General features: G+C 35.6%; 1 protein-coding gene across 1 annotated transcript in view; it reads right to left on the minus strand.

Annotated features, from left to right (window-relative positions):
• Positions 1-4,273: 4,273 nt before the first annotated feature.
• CCDC91 (coiled-coil domain containing 91) overlaps positions 4,274-18,204 on the minus strand; it is a gene marked incomplete at its 5' end in the record, with an annotated part of 107,096 nt that continues 93,165 nt past the window's right edge. The window contains one exon of the mRNA XM_084275369.1: positions 4,274-5,374. Within this exon, the coding sequence (XP_084131495.1) occupies positions 5,252-5,374 (123 nt within the window). The 3' untranslated portion in view covers positions 4,274-5,251. The remainder of the gene's footprint in view (positions 5,375-18,204) is intronic.

The raw sequence follows: 18,204 nt of genomic DNA on the forward strand, positions 1-18,204 counted from the left end.
CAGAACTTTGTAATCACTCTCTAAATATGTAATCTGTGGTCATAATAAAAGAGCAGGATGTTTAATTAATGGAATTTTTAAAATTATTGCCACAAAAATAGAGACTGGCCATGGATTATCATGACCAGCTATCTTTCAGAAAATTTACGTAGTAAGATTGATGTGAAATCTTAACTGAAGCCCTAATTTGGTAGTAGTGCAAGAACTGCAACGTCCTTCAAAGTTCTCTCAGCAAAAAGAATTCTTTCTCTCCCTTGGCTAAGGGGCCTCTACCACTATACCGTAGAGGGGATCAGTTAAGACAAGCTTCTTTTTAAATGATCTTTATCTATTGATACAGATTTATTACCAAATCTGGGAGGAAAAAAATGGTATGGTTTTATTGATAATTGTATTTTTATGATATATGTATTAATAAACATTTTATTTTTATTACTAGTGTTCACTGTCAAACTTTAAAAATGCCATCTGACTAGTCTGTTTATTCAAGAATACTTTCTTTCTGTATCATATTATTCAAGTCGGACAATGGAAAGCACCTAAAAAATGCGGGGTTTGTAAGTCTGAAATGTGAGGAATTACAGGCAATATAAACAAATGTGAATCTGTGACGCACATTAAAAAGGCTATAATTACACAATATGTAAGAGGTGGACAAAAACCTGGTAGCACATCTACCACAGGAAATTGTTAGTGGTGTTGTAATCATCATCCCAGGAATATTGTATCACTAAAAGAAGATACAAGTTTTAAATACATATTGCACCATAAATAAGACCAGTCAAAAAAAAATTATCCAGCTTTATTTTGTGTTGCTAAATACTGTGTTGTCATCTGCACCTACAGCTGACCCTTAACACTTCCAGAATGTCACAATAGGTCTTTATAATGTAATACTAGTGATGCTTCCTCAGACGTAAACACCGTGACCTTTATCTGTGCGATCTGTCCGAAGGAATCTCCTTTAGCAGGGGTGTTGGATTTGATGATCTCTTGAGGTCCCTTCCAACCCCTAGAACGCTGTGATTTTGTGATTCTATCATGGGTCATAAATGGCATAAAGTAAGACTGAACTTTTGCTCCAGGTATGAGGTAGCTTGATGAAGGCATTTTTAGCTATTACATCACCATGGCAAGTGAACTGCTTAGGTAATGTCTACAATGAGAAGTCTACACACCTCAGTGTTCTTCTTTAGCTAACGAAGCATATACTTTTAAAGGCAAACACAAAACTTGAGCCAAAGAGAGTGCAACTGAGATGATTTCCCCGTGATACTCAACTGTTCCAATGTGACCCTAATTCAGCAGCAGTATTATTAGTTTTATGTAGGCTTAAAAATCAAAAAAGGAAGCTGTGCTTAAGCTATACTAGCAGATAAGCCATCGATTCTTAAAGTCTTAGAAGAATAACATTCCTGGACAGACTGCAGAAAAGGCAACATTTGTTTTGACAGTTGCTGTGAGCAGACTGAAATGAATTGAAAGCCTAAATTATACCCATGTAAAAAGTGTTTCCCAGACAAACGTTTCTCTGACATGTTTAAAATCCACTGATGAAAAAGGAATACCAGAGATGTTATAAATTCTTCTATAGAGTATTCCGAATGGCCACGTAAAAACTTTTAAGACAATGTCATCCACAAGTTAGTCACTCCCACAACAGAGTTTACAGTACCTAAACTAGTTAAATGAAACTACATACTTCAGGTAGTTAAATGTGGGCTGCAGTGTGTCTGGAGAAGCAGCAAGATGTACATAGCTAGTTGGACCGTGTTCTCTATGCTTCCACAGCTACCAATCAGGCATCAAGAAAGCACACCAGTTGAAAGCTCGATTGTGTATGGCCCAATGCAGCTCATTTTACATTTGCACTAAGTCCAACTGATAACTGCACTGACACTGTGCATGATCTGAAAGTGAGCATAGATTGTATCTGTCCTCTTGATGAACAGTTTTCATGGGTGGCTATTTCCTGCTAGGAAACAAGATGAAATCTTATCACATATTCACTCCACCCAAGCAGCAGGGAAAAATCTGTCAGATCAAATACGTGGACACAGAAAATACAGGGTGGAAAAGGAGGGTCTAGAGTGCTTTAAGGGAGTTTCAGTGTGAAGAGGAATTAGGCTCTTTAAGGTCATGTCTGCACGGATAATTTCAGACAGTCAGGAATTAACATTGCCATTTACTGAGCTGGCAGGACATGAGGCAACTTTTGAACAGATGCCAATGTAAAGATGCACAAAAATCTCTAAACACCAATGCGATCTCAGCCTCTGGAACGACTACTGCTTTTTCTTTGTTCTGCCTTCTTATGATGGAGTGAAGGAATTCAATGCTTCTAGGAATTCCAGTGTCATTTGTCAATGACATTCTTAGAGCAAGGCAAAAAATTCAAGTGTTCCCACATCTTAACTATAAACAGTGTACAAAAAGTGCATGGCAAATGGTTTCTGCTTTGTTAACGACTTGTACACACAGTCTCAGAGCTCATCTAGGATTCTGTAATGGAAGCAGATAGGGAGCCAACAGAAACACAGAGAAATAAAACAAAAATATGTAGGACTGTATGACACCACAATATTAACTTAGTAAGCTGTTGGTTACAAACTCCACTGTTCTCATCTTCTCTGTTCTAGACCATCAAGTAGGAGTGTTAAAATAGCATGGGCCTGACACCAATGAACGACACTGTTACATACACTGGATCTAACGTTACCTAAAAGACAGGGTAACAGTAATACACACAACTGATTGTTTAAAACACATCTTTACATTACAAGAGTAACGGTTTGTTTCCAATATTAAGTATATAATCACATATAACATGTATATTATATGAGCTGTAGTGATGTTCTAAACTGCAGGCTCACTGGCTGGAACATTTTAGTTCTTGCATTTTGATTCTAAGGATTAGTTCTAGGGCTTCTTATTCCTCCCATGACATATTAGTCTTGCCAAAATTGTTACACTAGCAAAGATGTGTCATAGGCAGAAAAGTTCTGCCCTGTAGGCCTCGAACATATGGTTTTCTCCTATATGTCATTCTTCAGCCTGTAATTAGAAATAAATAATAAAACAATATGTATAACTGTGATGTCACCTTCTGGGAACTACACTGGGGTTTGCCAACTTCTCTTTGTCTTCCCTTCTTCCAAATTTCAACAAACTGCATTCTCCTATGGTTAGGCAGAAATAATTGAAAACAAAACCAAGCTTTAAAGCTTTGGATGTGATATGGAGAAGATTGAGGTTATTCGATACTCCAAGCTTGCATACTGGATAGGTCTTCTGCTGGATAACTAAATTTCTACTCTGAGACTTGGAGTTTTGAATGTAATCCAAGCTCCCAATCTGATCTTGTATGTCTGTGGTCTAATTCTGCAATTTTTCTTGCAGGGTAGAGAGAAAGATTTAAAGGACTAAAACTGTCAAAGACTGGAAAAACCCTCTAAAATGAAACAACACATGGTGACCTAATGGGAGAGATACATTGTAGTTGCAAGTGAAATCTTCTGACTCCAACCATAAACTTCTGGAACAAGTGCTTTAAAACACCATTGCAAGTCAGAAAACAAAACTCTTCTTTAGGAGAATGCTGATACACAGTCATGGCTCTGGCTTTGATGGGGAACATTTTGAGGACTTTAGTAAAAATGAATATGATTCCATGTAGAGGCCTAGAAGTAAAACCAAAAATGTTGAAGTTCATCTAGGAACCTGCTCATACCACTTTTCCACAATTAAACAGATTGTGAGACAGCACTAGACAATCAATTTCATTTTACACTGCCTGTACATTCCAAAAGGCCCCATGTGGACATCTGTATCATCTTTGGTGCAATTGACAAAGACAAGAATTTGGTTTAGAAATGATAAATAAGTAGGTGACTCATTAACACTAAAGTAACTTTCTGTCTGCCAGAAGAAATGGAAAAATCCTTTGGTTTTGATTACAAAAATGAAGCATGGAAAAAATTTTACATAAAACCCTAAACTGTCTGCAATACATATTTCACACAGCCAAAAACATATGCAACCATTTTCTGTTTCCTTATTGCTATACAAAAGCAATTTATAAAAAAAGTGGCTGCTGATGAAAAAAAAAATCCCAGACACCACTGAATAACAAGAACCACACCAAGAAATGCCCGTAAGTCCCCCATTGAATGACAAGCTCACCATAAGAAATATCATTCTCAATTTATTTACATTCCTACACATGAACATTTATTTTCCTTTATTTCATTCAGAATTGTTATAACTAAGGCTCCATATCTACAATCAATAGAGTGTAGGCACAGAATTTCCCCTCCATGGTGATGTTAGCAACAACAAAAAGACCTACAACTTGATTCAAAGTCCAGTAATGTCAGTGGGAAGTTTTTCTACTTCCTTCAATGGGCTTAGAGAGGGCATCTGAGGTCAGCAAGCTGCACTCCTTACTCTGTCAGAAATTCCACTGAGGCAGTGCAGTATCAGTCTACACATAATTACATACATCTTCTTCCTGAAACTGAGGTCAGTCACATTAATCGTACTTTCATGAGAAAATTACTTTTGGAATCAAACTAGCTTTGTAAAACAGAAATAAAATATATACTATACATTGGTTATGGCAATGCTCTGCACTATTCTAAAAGGATTCACTGTTTAGTTTTAAAACTTTTCTATTACTAGACTTGGAGTTGTTTATAAATGACTCCAGAAATGCCTCTCACCAGTTACTTTTCAGTACTAGTCCTTCCGTTATACACCAAATGCAGTAAGTAGTAATAAACTCCTCAGGCTCACCTGAGGCAATGCATTCTACCTGGGCACAGACTTTCAAAAGAGAGACGGATTTATATCTATATTCAATTTCATGTTTTTCTCAATTTTTTTAAAAATATCAAGATTACCTATAAATTACATCAACACACGATGCCCAATTTAAAATACACATACCATTTTTATCATTGCTGCAGTTATCTAGAACTTCTATCATGGGCTACTAGGAAAATGAAAGAAAAATTGTAAATAAGCCCTATCTTTTCCAGGGATTTTTTTCCTCCCATATTTGCAATCTGATAATAGTAGTTAAATAAATAAGCAAATAAAATAACATCTTCCACCAAAGCTTCTATCAATCATAGTATCAGATCAATCTTGAATCAATGATACAATCCCAAAAGATTATAATATATTCATCATCTGCTGGATTAAGACTTGCAGCTTCAAGAATCACACTGTATCAGCAGTATTGAGAATGTCAGTCTCTGCTTTCCTCTGTAGTCGTTGGCTCTTCCTTTAATAAAACACTTAACTGTTTCTGTGCACATGAGAGGAAAAGTTCCAAACTATGCAGATTTCTCTGACGGACAACTTGATCAAGCTGTTGAAATTAAGAAAAAAAAATACAGATCAACTTTAAGAAAACCTGGAAATAAATGGCAAGGTTTTACAGCAAAAATTCAACCATATTCAATAACCAGATGCAACAGCAAAATAACCTAAATGACTTCTATACATGTAATGTACTAACAACTTTTTAATGAAGCATTTGAGTTTCTTCAAAATAAAACAGCTGTCAAACTCTACACAAGAAATCTGAAAAAGTTAAACAGTCTTGCTGCCACACTAGATAAATCTCCACAGCATCTTTTAAAATCACAGCTGCTGCTTTTATACATGACACTGCTTCTGCTTCACTACATGCAACTGCATATTCAAAATTCAAAGTCTACTGTAAATTTAAATGGCAGCATGTTCCCAGAGGAAAAGTGGTAATATTTTCTGCCTACTTTGTTTATTCCAACATTTTATTGGAGTCCCCTACTGTCAAACAATGTGAACTATATACTGACTTGCAAGTAAGGACAATGGCCCTTTCTTCCTCCGCCAAAAATGATAAGAACACAATAACAAGACTTGGAAGGTTTTGTCATATAAATGACATAAAAATAGAGCTTACAGAAAGGTATTTGAATTTTTTTAATATCATAACATTAATAAATAAAATGTACTACAGAATGCTTTTCATTAGAATTGTAAAGTTCAGATGTTGAACAAACTATCACGACTGAGAGACGTTTTGAACTTGAGGTTTAATCAGCCACAAATGGAACTAAATACATACATAATAATGATGTAGGGCAAGACCGAAAGGTAAAGGTACAAGGCTAACAGGACATAAAAGTTATTCCACTCAATAAAAAGGAAGTTATGGAATTTGGAAAATGCCCAACTCCACACATCTGTCAGATTGTTGTGCACAAGCCATCCATAAGCAATGTCTCCAACTCTGTAACACTAACAAAATGCTAATGTGTGGCCATGTGGCCCAGCAGACTAGAGAAACCAGCATATCAGACTGGTGGCAATCTTCTGCAAATGGTCCTATTCTTAAAAAAAAAATAAATATATTGTGCTTCATGTATCTAGCACTTGCATCTTTAACTGTAGCTTTCAACCAAGCCTGTGATCCTATGGTATCTCCCTGCACATATATACTCATCATTTAGCAGTCCAATTAGTTGTTTTAATAATTAACCACTTAAATGGATACTTGAATTTATAACAGACAGACTTTAAAAAAAAATATCAATACAGAATGCAAGGCAAAGCTGTCTATACCTTTCTGCTTTACTTTGAAAATTTGCACAGGCTGTAGCTGCAGTGCTGTGATTGAATTCACAGAAACACGTTTTTACGACCCTGTGCTTTGCTGCTCTTTAAGCTCCTCTACTAACATGCAAAACCAGGTACTTTTGAGTATTTTGGCATTTTCTTTCAACAGACATGAATGCGTGGAGTCTGGTCACCAGCAGAACACACACATATTTTCTAGAAGCCACACAATCATAAAAACTCTCCTTCAGTAATGTGTCTGCTTGTACTTCTACGTCTCCTGTGCAGAGTTTTTGCATCTCTCTTAGCAAAAGCAGACGTTAGCGCTCCGTAGATAGCCTGACGTGAACCTAGCCCACTGATTCACAACAGATTTTAAAGCACATCTAGTTCAAATAAACTTCAGAGAAGTCTGCTCTTGATATATTTAAGTAACAGCTGCTTCTGACAAGAAAAGGAAAGACTTAGAAACAGCAAATTAAGCTCTGAAGAACCTGCATCTAGAAAAGATGGTCTGGAACAAATGAACAATGTGTACACACTGTTGTGATGGTGCATTTATTCTGATTTGAAAGAGGTCTTGCCTCCTTCCTCTTCTCTGGTGCGAAATGCAAAGATTATTCTGTGTGGGGAAGCTTGCAGATGTTTTTGTGACTGTGACCCATATTTCTCTGGGGAATGGGCAGATAAAGTGCGATTCACATAATATCATCTGTTATGTCTTAAGACAGAACATGAGAAACCTCTTTCTCTAAACATATTATGTCATCAAATTTTGTTGCTTCTGGTAGATGTATCAGTTGAAGCAGCTTAGCATGAAACTGATTTGCAACGGTTTCTTTTTATTGCATATTATATCATCTACACTCCTAGATAGTTCTTCACAGGGCTTTGACCAAGAGGCTTGGCCAAACTCTGTTTTCTTTTCTTGCAGCCTTTCCTTGCAAGATGCTGCTCTTGAGATCAAAGTAGCTCATCAGATGCATGTTTTGATATGGTGCTGTTAACTTTCTTTACGAAGGTAGCAATCTCAAATTGTATACGGTTAAATGTATTTCACGAAGTACTAATGTCAATGTTTAATGTGTGTAAAGATTGGCTGCAATACGAAGGAAAAAGAATTTCTTGAGGCTTGAGAAAGATTTTAAAAGTCTCAAATGAATTGAGTAAACATTTGAGGAGTTTTTCTTGAACTCAAGTGAGTTGGTAGTCTCCCTTTGTGCATAAGAAAACTTTATTGCTTGTAAAAATTTTATGTAAATTCAATAACATAAAAATTCAGAATTCAGTTGCCCCTTGTCTGCTCAGTTTATGTACAAGCTTTGCCTCGAGCAGTACACTTAAAAATTCTTCTATGCTACAGTGAATGACTAAACACTCTGAAAAGACTTGGGAACTTCACACAACCCAAAATGAGAAGCAGCAAAATGATGCTGGCTTTGAAAATGGTATATGTGAATGCATTCAGAAGAAAAACATTTCCATTAATGGAGAGACTGAATGGGAAATAGAAACAAATCTAATGAAGCTATGATATATAATACATTGTTTAATGAAGCATTAGCAACAGACACATTTTTTTAGAACAATGCCTCAACATTGCCGTGCTTCTTGCATAATATACCATGAGATGTGAAAATATCTAAGTAAGGCATTTTAAATCTTGTTTTTCTAAACAGTCTTCCCTCTATATTTTTAGGTCCTGCTCACTTCATGGAATGATCTCATTATTTAAACAAACATAAATGGACATCTGGCAAATTCAAACTGAATATGACTCATATGCAAATGTAATCAGTATGAGTAACATTTTAGGGACAGAGCATACACACAACCAAACCAACTCAACTACTCTAATTCTATAGATACTGGAAAATACCCCGTGTTGGTCTAGACCTACCAGAAGAGGGCGATTTTCTACATCACACCATCACTGTTACTGCTAATCAATATTTCTCTTCCACCATATGAAATCTACCTAGTTCGAAGTTGCCAGATCTGTACATTGTGTCCTACTGTCACAGCTTTAATTAAATTAAAGTTTCAATATTCCTAAGGTTCACTATTTTATGTTACTCAATAGTATCTTTTTAACTCTGTACAGATGATTTTTTTTTCTTTTGAAGAACCACAGGTTGGGTCTCTATGTACTTGTATGGAACCTATTTGTATGGAAACAGCTATGTAAGATTTGGAAAAAAACTTCCTGAACTTCTATACCACACCTGAAATTCCCACAATGACTGAGACACATTAATTTTCAAAAAATGAGCTGATACATTCACTGCTGGTTTTTCCCTTCTGTTTAAACCTTCAGTCCACTTCTGAGGTCTAAGTGTGATTCCAACAACCTTCTGGCGAAAGATGACTGGATGAGACTCCCTGTGGGGTCCCACCTCAGTCGTATCCCTAGACCACCCAGAATGATGTACCTTTGAGCCACACAAGGCATGTCCTGAAGGGAGGCATAGGTCTTAGCAGAACTTCTAACACTGGATGTAAGAATTTGACTTGGGAAAGAAAAAGGAAGGCTCGCATGTAACTGCGCAGAACGCTGCCACCAGGCGACTGCTTTCATTCCAGGGTACTCTTTTACTTCAGGTCAATCCATCTTCCCCTGTATCACTTCATGAACCCATAGCTCAAATCAAATGCAATAATTATTCTCAGCTCTTACTTTTCTTAGCTTTTATCCCACAGCTCAAATTTTCTGTAAAATGCAATGAAATTCTACATCGCTGATGCCTAAATTAAAAAATAGTTTCTTACAGAAATAACTGAGCATGTTTTCCATATTTTACCCTTGTAATATCTACCTGCAAGTAGCTGTATTTTCATGGCATATGTGCTTAGCTTCCTCTGCTGAATATTCTCCAACCTGTGAAACATTTCAAATTGCTAGAAGAGAAACCCAGTCAAAACCCTAAAAATAACTACTATATGTCAGAATTATACTGTACATTACTGGCAACTAATCAAATATACAACTGAAGATAAAATTTTAGGTTAAGCACTGAAGATTTAAGGATGAAATTTTGATCTCATCAAAGTAAAGAGATGTTTTATTATTAATCTCACCATGGCCTGAAGTTCACCCAGAAGAGTGAAGTAAGCAAAATTAATGTTACATATTGCTCTTCAATTTTCCCTTTTGTATAATCATTAAGATGTTTAAAAATGTATTTTCAAAACTATTTCTCAGACAACACTTTTTTCTAACACCAAATATATTTGTAGCAGTGCAAAATTGTACCTACATTTATACAAATATGTATCGAATGATTTACCTGTACTTCAAATGATAATCTGATGATTAATGCGGTTCAGTTCACTAGTCTTACAGGAGTAAAAGTTGCAATCTTTTTTTTTTATCATGAGATTCAACAAATAAAATGAACACAGATTTAAAAAAGAGCAATGCTGTTGAGTAAACAGCTTTTAGTTTTACTTTTATTACTAGTATTTTTCATAGTTGATCACACATATGTGCACTGTAAAATAAATAAAAACTATTACAATTTAATGAAATAGAGTGGTTCCCTTGAATACTGTAAAATCAGAGATCAGCTTTTGAGTCTTAGCGCTTCCTTATGGAAGTCATGTAAAATAGTACATCAAGAAAACATTACAGGACAGTGATATATATGTTTATATTCCTCCATAAAAGGGATAGAGGTGGGGGAAGACTTCTCTAAAGACTCCTGTGAAGTACCCTTGCTGCACAAAGAAAATTATGTTCATGCAAAGACAGGAAATTTCAAATGCAATATAAATGTTTTGGGGAATCTAAAGCACACAAATAGATGTGTAAGAGAATGCATTCTGAAGATCGCAATTGGCAGTTCTAGATTAGTTAAGGCTGATATAAAGGCTTTCCATTTATTTAGTGTTTACAAGTATCTGCTTGGTAGCTGTTGAATAAGATTCATTGCTGAGGTACTTCTTTGAACTTGAATATTGATTAGCCACAAGCAATTACTTATAGACATCATCATGCCATCATTACATTTTTCTCAAAGAACTAGTAGTGTGAGCAAGTCTATGTATTTCCTGTCCCCATTCTAAGTCTTGCTCAGTTGAAACGGGACATTTTAACATTGTAAGTTAAAAAAGAAATTGAGATTTTGTTCTAATATTTGCCAAAATTTATCTTCCTTTAATTTAGTCTGCATTTCTCTATGTGTTTTCATTACTGACAAATATACCAAAACTTTGTCTATTTGCTGTTCGCAAACTATAAGGAATTTCTACTTCCTATTTTTCTATATTTTTTTATTATGTGAATTTACTAATTAAAGAACTTTTTTAAAAAAAGTAAACTTTTAGATGGATTTGTCCATGAAGAACAGAATAGTAGTCAAAAGCACTGAAGATGGATGAATGCTTTCCTAAAAATTTATGTACTTAATGATTAAGGACCAGAGGAAAAAAAAAATCAAGTCCCTTTGAAACCAGTGGAATAGAGAATATTCTTTAGTTAAGTACAAAGGAAAAAGTATTATGACGATTTCTTCATGCACATATGTAATTTACTAAAAAATTTTGTCAGTGGCACTTTGTGCATGGACTCACTCCACATAACCAATATGATGTTAAATATTATACTGGATTGCTCACGGAACAGTTAATCCATACGTGATGCAACTGTGTGTTTAGAGTCAACCATTGACATTGCAACTGAATTCACTTTTAGGTATTTCTCTTTGGCCTAATTGTATGCACATCTGTAATAATCTGTAATATATTTAAAAAATTATTTTAGCATCAGCCTGCACTATAAACTAGTTATACTTTTCCTGAACAACCACAGAATCACAGAATGACAGGAGTTGGAAGGGGCGTCTAGAGATCATCTAGTCCAAGCCCCCTGCAATAGTGTGAACTTCAGTGCCAGGTGGATAAATGATGTCATTTTAAATGTGTAGCCACTTTCCAAATGTTTTTATAGAAAAAATATTTCTGAAAAATTACAGGTTTTCTTGCATGATTAAAACCTTAGCCTTTGCAGACTCCTCCTGCCCCCATTCACGGTGGGCAATAATCAATTGAAGTGGACTATTGCAAATTAGTGCTAGGAGTTTTTGAGAATATGGTTCTGGATATTGGCTAACAAAGCCAGTGCTCAGCAGGACATTACACTATAATTACAGACTCATAAATGTCATCTTATATTTTGAACGGTAGATGCCCCTCAGGAAAAGTCAAAGATGAGGGGTTTGTTTAGTATAATTTTTATGATATATATGTCTTGTTGCTTGGGGTTTTTCCCCCACAACTAACCCACACTAGTGAGTGAGCCTGGCATGATTCTGAAAAATTCTGTAGCTGCAGAAGTTCAGCTATGCGATTATATATTCTAGTAAAACGATGGGCTCAGAAAGCTTTCCCAGTGCACTAACATGAACTTCTCCCTATAGATTCAACAGAAGGCTTTAAAAAATTCCCTAGCACATTAAATAGACCATATAAAAAAATTATTACCTTGAGGAACCTGCAAATCTGAGAGTTGGATGAGGAAACAATGAACTACTTCCTCTCATTTCTATAATGGATGAGAAAGAAAACAGATCCATATGGTGCATATGTGTAGCAGAGCTTATTTTAGAGTTAATCCCAGAACAGGACATTTTTGTCTGTCCACCTGTGAATTTCTACTATTGATAACACTTACTAAGTATATAAAAACAAGGCTCTTCATGGCTGTAATTTATACAGTATCTGCTACACATTAGAAAGCCATCAGTGTTCAAGAATGAACCTCTAGGAAAGAGTGATGTTTAATAAATTATATTGCCATGTGAAAATGTTTCTTTCTCCTTAAATAAATAATGCTGCAACTTCTAAACCTTAAGGATTTTACGCTCTGAACTTGATCAATGAAACCATTAAAATAATACCATATGTTGGACACATCTTTAAAACAGATTTGCCTAGTCTGCTGAAGGCGGTGGGAAAACACCCTGTCAACCCACTCAGAATCTCCACTGTCTCCCAGCTGGACACAGGAATGTAAGAAAATACTAACTTTCCTTCATATAAATAAGAGAAGGAAATTTGCTTTCAATCGAGAAAACCAGATTGAGAGCATAAAGGAACTAAAAATGGTTGCAGCACCTGTTCAGACTACTGCAAAAGGTGAAAAGTGGGCATTATTTAAACCCACAAATATAATAAGGGATATATTTAAGTATAGAAACACACAAGTAACCTCTGGGGTGACCTACGTACTTAACAGATTAGGAATACAGGTTTCCCCGACCAGTGTATTTATAGTCTATTACCATACACTAAATATAGGGAGTTACCATAATTGCTACCATAGTTGCTGATTGGTCTAGCAATCATACTCAACATATGTAAGACAAACATGTAGAAATATATGCATACCGTACTTAAGCATCTGAATATCTTATACAATGAAATGCACTTGCCTAATCTTACAAATTGAGGCCCCGAAGCTGCAAAATTTTGGATGCGTGCAACACTTGGACCACAGTTGAGCTGCTCCCACTAATAAGTCACCCATGTATACTATGTGGAATGAGATTTGATTGATTTAGAAAGGTTTCCATAATGAAGCTTTTTGCAAAAACTTGTTTTCTACAAGTGTCTTCCTTATGGCTTAGTATCAAGATACATGGAAAATGCTGACTAAATATAAGATGGAAGTCAGATTTTTTTCATACCAATCTTTTCCTTTCTCATCACTGTTGTGGAGTGACGTCCATCAATATGCACAGCCTCTGACTGTTCTTTCAAAGGTCATAGGATCTTATAATGTGGACATGAAAGCTACAGGGAATCGTGAAGTTATTAAAATTCACTTTGATTTACAGGCATTGAAACAAAGTGCACTCTGCCATTCCTGGTTCCCTCTTACGAGCAAACCTCTACACAAGTATGCATCACCTTCAAGGACAATACATCCTGCTTCTTATTCTAAATAATTACCAAAAAAAAGCTATATCACTACTTTTTCCCTTCTCTTGTTTAATGATTGAAGAATTTTACATAGACTAAAAAAAAATAGGAAAAAAAAGAGATTCCACCACCAAACAAACAAATAATAAAGCAATTACAATTGGTACCCATACATTAAATGAAAAATACACATATCTGAATCAATAAAAAAGTAGAAGAGGGAATTATTTTGCAGACTGCTTCTAACATTTTATAGACTACAGGCTGAATAACACTGGCTTAAACTGGGCTGGTTTCAAATAAACATAGCTTCCCATGTATTATGCCACGCAGGACCAATTCGTACTTTCCTCTGGGCACGATTATTTTCTACTGGTCATGAGAATATGGGAAAAAAAGGAAAAAAAAAAGGCAAGAAATTATTTGATACTGAAACAAATCACAGTGATATTGAACATTCCCTATTTATTCAAAATGATTTAATGCTAGCCTTGTTGATACTCAGCATCTTAACTCTCATTATACCTCTGTGAATACAATTATGATTGCTCTGCAAAGGGAGATATGCAAGTGAATCTACGCTGTGTGTCTTACCGAGCAAGATCTGACTCTACCCAGCATGAAACTTGGCAGTGATGGCAAGATCTTTGAATGATAAATCATTAGAATTTCTTTCAGGCAAGTGTCTGTAGGGCTTCTGATAGACACTATATCACAGCCCCCAGAAAATAGGCACAAAGCAAAGACTAATGCAACTAAGGGCCAAATTCATCAGATCACCTCCTCTGATATGGAAGGAGGAATGCAAGACATGTAACACCCCCTAAATAAAGGATCTGTAAGCGACTCAGACTGCTTTCTATGCAGGCTTCTCAGATCCTGAGTTCTCATAGAGGGTGGAAGTCCTTAATAGTTGGGGTTTTTTTATTATTTTGAACTATAAGTACATACCCGAATCATTCTTGAGCATCATCACATACTGTTTTAATATGGCTACAAATGACTTGGCAGAGATTACACAGGGCTTCTGTGGAGTTTCATAACCACAAATTACCATCTCTCCAGGAAAGTGCCTGAAGACTTTTAGAGTAGTCTTCCTGAAAAGCCCTGAGTGCAGGTTTAGGTTCTAGATCTGGTACCAAAGATCGGTTTCATTCTTAGGATGCATGCATGCTACAAATTAATCCAAGATAAGCATATTTTGTTAAAAGCAACAGCAATTTTCCTACATATATAAACTGTTATTGCTATCAAATAAAAAAAAAAAAAAAGAATTATCTGATGGGCTTATGGTGAGTCATGCTCATAGAACTGCCTTGCAGTTTTAAGATGATATCTATGGTCCTAGATAAATTAAGCCTAACTGAAAAGTGAACAGCAAATAAAGGCATAAATAAGTATAATATTTTTAATTACTCTGAGAATGTATTTTGCACTGTCAGGGAATAAGTAGTTAAAACAAAAATACTCATTGCATCATAAGTGTCTGCAGTGGATACAAACTGAAAAAAACTACCTAGCATGGGTGGGCAGCCATAGGGTAAAACTTTCCACAGTTATATAACTAACTGCTATTCCAGTGCCATGAGTGCTTTCTAGATAGCTATATCTAATGTGATTGTTCTTTGACAGGAGATTCACCAGGAGCACAATTTCCTTGCCTCTAAGAAGAAATATAAGAAGCCGCAAATAATACACATCACAGAGAATCACTGTTTTAGCCTGGGAGGTGAAAAATGATACTGGGTACAAAGCTGAAACTACAGATACCATAGTCTGAATGTAGTTATTGTACTTAGATATCAATGAGACTGGAGTTGTATCATGATTATCTGAAGGTTCCTGTGGAATTGTGATTCTACATGCCACTAGTTATCTCTAAAGCAAAGTGTCCCCTAACAACACACTAGAATTTGGTACTGAAGTACCAAACACCTGATTCAACAGTCAGGTTTAGTTTCCATTCAAAAAAAATCTTACGTGGATCTGTCATAAATTTAGCACTAAGAAGGTGGTAAGCATATATATGCATTAAAATAAGTAATTAAGCATTAAGTTTCAGGGTACAGAAACCTGATTTTCTGCTATTCAGACAGGCACTTTTGAGACCACACTTTCTACTAGAATTCCTCAATATTGAGAAGACTGCAGCTTTGACTAATGCTTTTTACTGACAGATGCATTTTACAGGAAACCTCATTTTAGAATTTGAAGACAAACTACTGCAGCAACATTTAGGACAGCTGCTGGAGGAACACTTCATAAAGCTGTAGCTGCAACAATGCATCAAAGACAAGACCACCTAGTTTTAAAACATACACAGATTTGAGTATCCCCTGCTCTCAGCAGGAAGAAGAAAAAAAATCACCAGCAAAACATAATAATCCACAGCCGTTATGGTCTGCACAACTCAAAATTAGCCCTGCAATGGTCAGCCAGCAGACACTTCTCAACAACATGAGTACAGTATATTCCCAAAGCAGCTTCCTTTGGATACTACACTAGCTTTCTTCTTCTTTTCCAAACGCAGATTTGTGTTAAGGCTTCAAATTGAAATAACAAGAAGAACATAAAACTGCAAATAGAACAGTTGTATTTTAAAATTGGCAATAATTTATTTTACAATATTAAAAAAAAAGACAGGAGTCCGTTGCATCCGTAGGGGATGGGGAGGGAGGGAAAAGTACCCTTGACCAAGTAATACAAGTTGCCAGTCTGCAGCCAAAGCAGAAAAATAACAGATAAATGTATTAACTATATATATAAAGTCACTAATGCATCTTGCTAAACTTCCAACAGATGGGTAAAGTCTGTTTAGTCTTTTTATTATTGATTCTGACTGGAATACAAAAAGTAAACCACATTGTGTTGCTTCATCAATCTAATCTTACTGTTGTTGTAGGTAAGAAAATTTACTTCTTTACATGTTTCTCCAGCTACATAGACAACTTGATGAAGTCTCAATTTTTGATCCCACTGGCTTTGCTGAAGGAATCCAATTGCAGGAAATAATAATAGGAAAGACTCATCAAAACACATATGGTAAGGCCAACTCTCCCATTCACTTTTTACAAATCAAAGTTCAGCAGAAGGGTAAAAAACAGCAAAAGACATACCTGAAAAATGGACCAAAGAACCTGCAAGACTTGAGATAAAAATAGCTTGAAAATTTCTAATTGTAGCCAGTTCTGAAATGTTTCCAATAATTCCTAAACTAAAACCCAATGGAAAAATCAATCAGATAAAACTACTGAGATTAAAGTATCTCCACATAGGACTTGGGTGTAAATGAGCAACAGTACAAAAATCCCCAAATAATCCTTTGCTGTAGCAAAACATGCTTAGGAACAGAATAAACCATCTACAGTGAACAACAACAACAACAAACCAATTCCCTCTCCAAACTGTACAAGGAACAGAATTTGATAAGTAATGGGACTTTGTGGCGGCACAAATTATATATCCTCAAAAATTCTCAATTAAGGAAGGTCACTGTCATACAATTAGTAGAATGTAAATTTGGTTACAAGCAGATAGATGAATTTGCCAGAAAAATACATCAAATTAATAAAGATTTTATTTTAATAGGAATGATAAAAGGTTCACCAAATCCTTTTCCTCAAAGCATTCACTTATTCAGTCTATTAAATGTCTAACCTCTAAAATTCAGCTAATATAACTAATCTTCTCACTAGGATGACAACATAAGTGTATGAATGCTCATTCATACACACAGACCCATAGTTTTTATATGGGGTTGTTTTTATTAGCTTCTCTTAGTTAATCTAAAATTGTAATGAAAATGCCTATAGGCAAGAGTATCAAGTTGCATGAAAAATTAGTAATTCTACACATCTAACTAAAACTTTGAAATTTTTCTCTACTTAATCTCAAAACAGATTCTGAGAAAGATTTACAGAATGCAAAATAACCAATCTCAAAACAAATGATGTTTGTAATTGTCATAGTTCCAGAAGTACAGTATGAAATACTGTCCAGTTATAACACCGAAGGACAAAACAGGCATAATACAGGAGACCCTCAGAAAGGACACGAGGTGTGAGGTGTGTAAGGATGCATTGCTTCCTCCTGTCACACACAGCCTTCCTAATGGACAACAGAAAGAAATATGGAAGCCTCTTCCGTTTCCTCAACAAATACTTGCAGAATAGAGGGACCCTGGATGACAGATGTTGCATTTCCCTGGACTTCAAGTGTTGCTTAATCACCTAATAATGTGAAAACCTCCATGATCCACCGATGGATACATCTGGGTGACATTAGTACAGGGTACCCTGCAAATCTTTATTAATGTGAACAGACTATATACACAGAGCAAGTTGAATGATTATGTGATTGCAGACCAAATCCAAAGTTCAGGTATCTTTTACAGTAATTCTAATGATGCACGTTGGATTAAAATCACGATATATCTACATCGCAAGAGTAGTTTTGAAACAGTGTAGTAACCAGTCATCTCACTGTTGAACATTATAATTCATCCTGTTATTTTTTCCCCTTTTGGCTTTGATAGCAATAACACCACTTGATTTCAGTTTCAACTGGAATCCTGCCTGACTAAAGAGTACAGGCATAATCTCGGTCTTTGTAGATTTATACAGTGAGGCACAAAAGGATATATGAAACAGTTTTAACTTAAGTAAACAATTTCAA

This window comes from Gallinula chloropus (genome assembly GCF_964237585.1).
Source record: "Gallinula chloropus genome assembly, chromosome: 1".
In the NCBI taxonomy this organism is placed as follows: domain Eukaryota; kingdom Metazoa; phylum Chordata; class Aves; order Gruiformes; family Rallidae; genus Gallinula; species Gallinula chloropus.